Source organism: Diadema antillarum, unplaced genomic scaffold (genome assembly GCF_040938485.1).
Source record: "Diadema antillarum isolate AM-2024a unplaced genomic scaffold, OU_Dant_1.0 seq00001036_RagTag, whole genome shotgun sequence".
Lineage (NCBI taxonomy): Eukaryota > Metazoa > Echinodermata > Echinoidea > Diadematoida > Diadematidae > Diadema > Diadema antillarum.
Genome location: NW_027271868.1, coordinates 107,577 through 109,828, shown reverse-complemented (window position 1 = coordinate 109,828; position 2,252 = coordinate 107,577). Strand labels below are relative to the sequence as shown.

Below are 2,252 nucleotides of genomic sequence, written 5' to 3'. Positions count from 1 at the left end.
AAAACCGTAAAAAAGGCATCAATCGACCAATCAATGTGTATAGAAGACAAAGGTTCCCTACATTTAGGTTGCACTCACATTTGTGACTCCTGTCCTGAACGGACATAGCACAGCAAGCACATGGATGTCACTAAATTCATAAAAAATAAACGCAGATGCAGTATTGCAATGACAATAATGAAATCGGAGTTCACCTTTAAAGCCAAGTTACTGTAGTGATAATGGAGGATAAATGAGACATGTAAAGCATATTTGGCAAATGAAACACACAGAACTTGACATTATAACATTTGAGCATTAAGGCAAATGGAAAGACCTTCTAAAGTCAATTTCCATGACTTTCTGCCTGTCCCTGTCTCTAACTTGTGTCTTTTTATTCACAGGATTTGTCTTCACCTGGTTCTTCCTTTCTTTCTTGGGCTGCCTCCTAACAGCGTCAGTATCGTATGGCTTAAAGTGAGTAATTCTCGGTTTACTGTCTGTGTCCGCTGCACCAAGGCCACGCCTGTCTCTCTTGAGGATGGTCTTCACTGGGAACTTGTTGCCCTCCCCTGCCTTCCCCAGGCCCATCTCTTGGTCCCATCCGTCCTGGAGGAGCATCTGGTATCCCCTGTTGGACTCCGGTATATGGTAGAGGGTTGACTTTGGAGCATGCTTGCAGCTGAACAGATGTGCAGTGGAACGCTGATGCATGTCAGAAGCACTGTTGCGGATCTCAACTTGGCATGCATCGCACCAGTATGGCTGATTACTTCTGGAAGGAGAAGAGCATGCTGCTCCCGTGACTACCTCCGTTGTAGCCGCGCTGCCCTCTTCACACTGCTGAAGGAACCTAGCGATTGAGTGGTGTCCAGCCAAGTTAGCAAGATCTGAAGCAGACTGCCCTTGTTTGTTACGGTGATGACACAGAAAAGGGTCCTTCTTTGTGAGGTACCTGACAAGACGAAAGTGGCCACTGTATGCCGCACACATGAGGGCATTCCAGCCATACTGATCACTGTGTTTAAGAGATACATCTCCTTTAGACAGCAGGCCCTTCACTCCACATAAACTCCCCTCCTGGCAGTGACGCAGTAATTCATGAAGTCTCTTTGACGTATCTCCTTGACGAGAGCCTGCACTTGAACTTGAACAGCCTGCTTTGCCTTTCTGGCTTGAATTGTGAAATGAACCGAGCTGTTTGTTGCCCATTTTCCTCGATTGTTGATGTTGTTCACTATTTCGTAACTCTGGTGTTGGCTGTGATGGTTCAGATGCTATGATACTCTCATAAAATTCCTTGGCTTGCCTTCCTCTCTCCTCATCGTCCCGAGTCTGGAGGGGCTGGAGATGTTCTCCATTGCCCGACACATGGTCATTGCAATCCTTCGCTCTGACAAACAACACTGGCTCCAAGCCAAAGGCCATGCTGATCACTGACGACAATGCCAATTGTGGTATACCTGTAAAGACAATGGTTTACAGTGATGATCAAAAGAGCTACCGGTAATATCAATGCACACATAAAATTCATCATTATTGCAACACTGGAGGGAAAGTTTGAATTCAATTTTACTTTACTTTACAAGAGGATTTGAACAGCTTGAGTGACTGGGCAGAGAAATGGCAGTTGAAATTCAATGTTGGTAAATGCGGTATCATGCACTATAGGAAACAACATTCCCCTTACACATACGATATGAGAGATGGAGTAAAACGAACCCAAATCGAGACAAGGGAGGAAGAGAAGGATCTGGGAGTAACATTTGACCCCACACTCAAGTTCAGTAGACATGTAGGAAGAGTTGCAAATAAAGCAAATAGGATAGTGGACCTAGCCTATCAGAAGGACTTTTGACCACATTGATGAAGATATGTTCTCCCTCCTCTTCAAAGCATTTGTGAGACCACACCTTGAATATGGCAATTGTGTTTGGAGCCCACAAATCAAGCGCGACAGAAGCACCATAGAAAAAGTTCAAAGAGCAACAAAAATAATACCTAATCTTCATAATCTGCCATATGCTGAAACATTAGAGAAATTGATACTGCCTACTCTTGCCTACAGAAGACTCAGAGGTGACATGATCCAAGTCTTCAAAATCATGAATGGCTTCACGGATACCAACTGTTCCAAGCTTTTCAAAGCAAAAGATGAGAAAGTTTATCTTCAGGGCCACAACTTCAAGATCCAGAAACAACATGCACGTCTGAACATCAGGAAGAACAACTTCACTCACAGGGTAGTATCTCACTGGAACCTGCTACCAAAG

General features: G+C 44.4%; 1 protein-coding gene across 1 annotated transcript; it reads right to left on the bottom strand.

Annotated features, from left to right (window-relative positions):
• Window positions 1-297: 297 nt before the first annotated feature.
• On the bottom strand, window positions 298-1,407 carry LOC139742903 (G patch domain and ankyrin repeat-containing protein 1-like). The gene has a single exon (XM_071653412.1). It carries the CDS (start codon window positions 1,405-1,407, stop codon window positions 298-300), a length of 1,110 nt encoding a protein of 369 aa, XP_071509513.1.
• Between the last annotated feature and the right edge of the window lie 845 nt (window positions 1,408-2,252).

Bases quoted from the DNA above. Each gene is read 5' to 3' on its own strand.
- LOC139742903 (XM_071653412.1), bottom strand. From the start codon at position 1,407: ATGGCCTTTGGCTTGGAGCCAGTGTTGTTTGTCAGAGCGAAGGATTGC.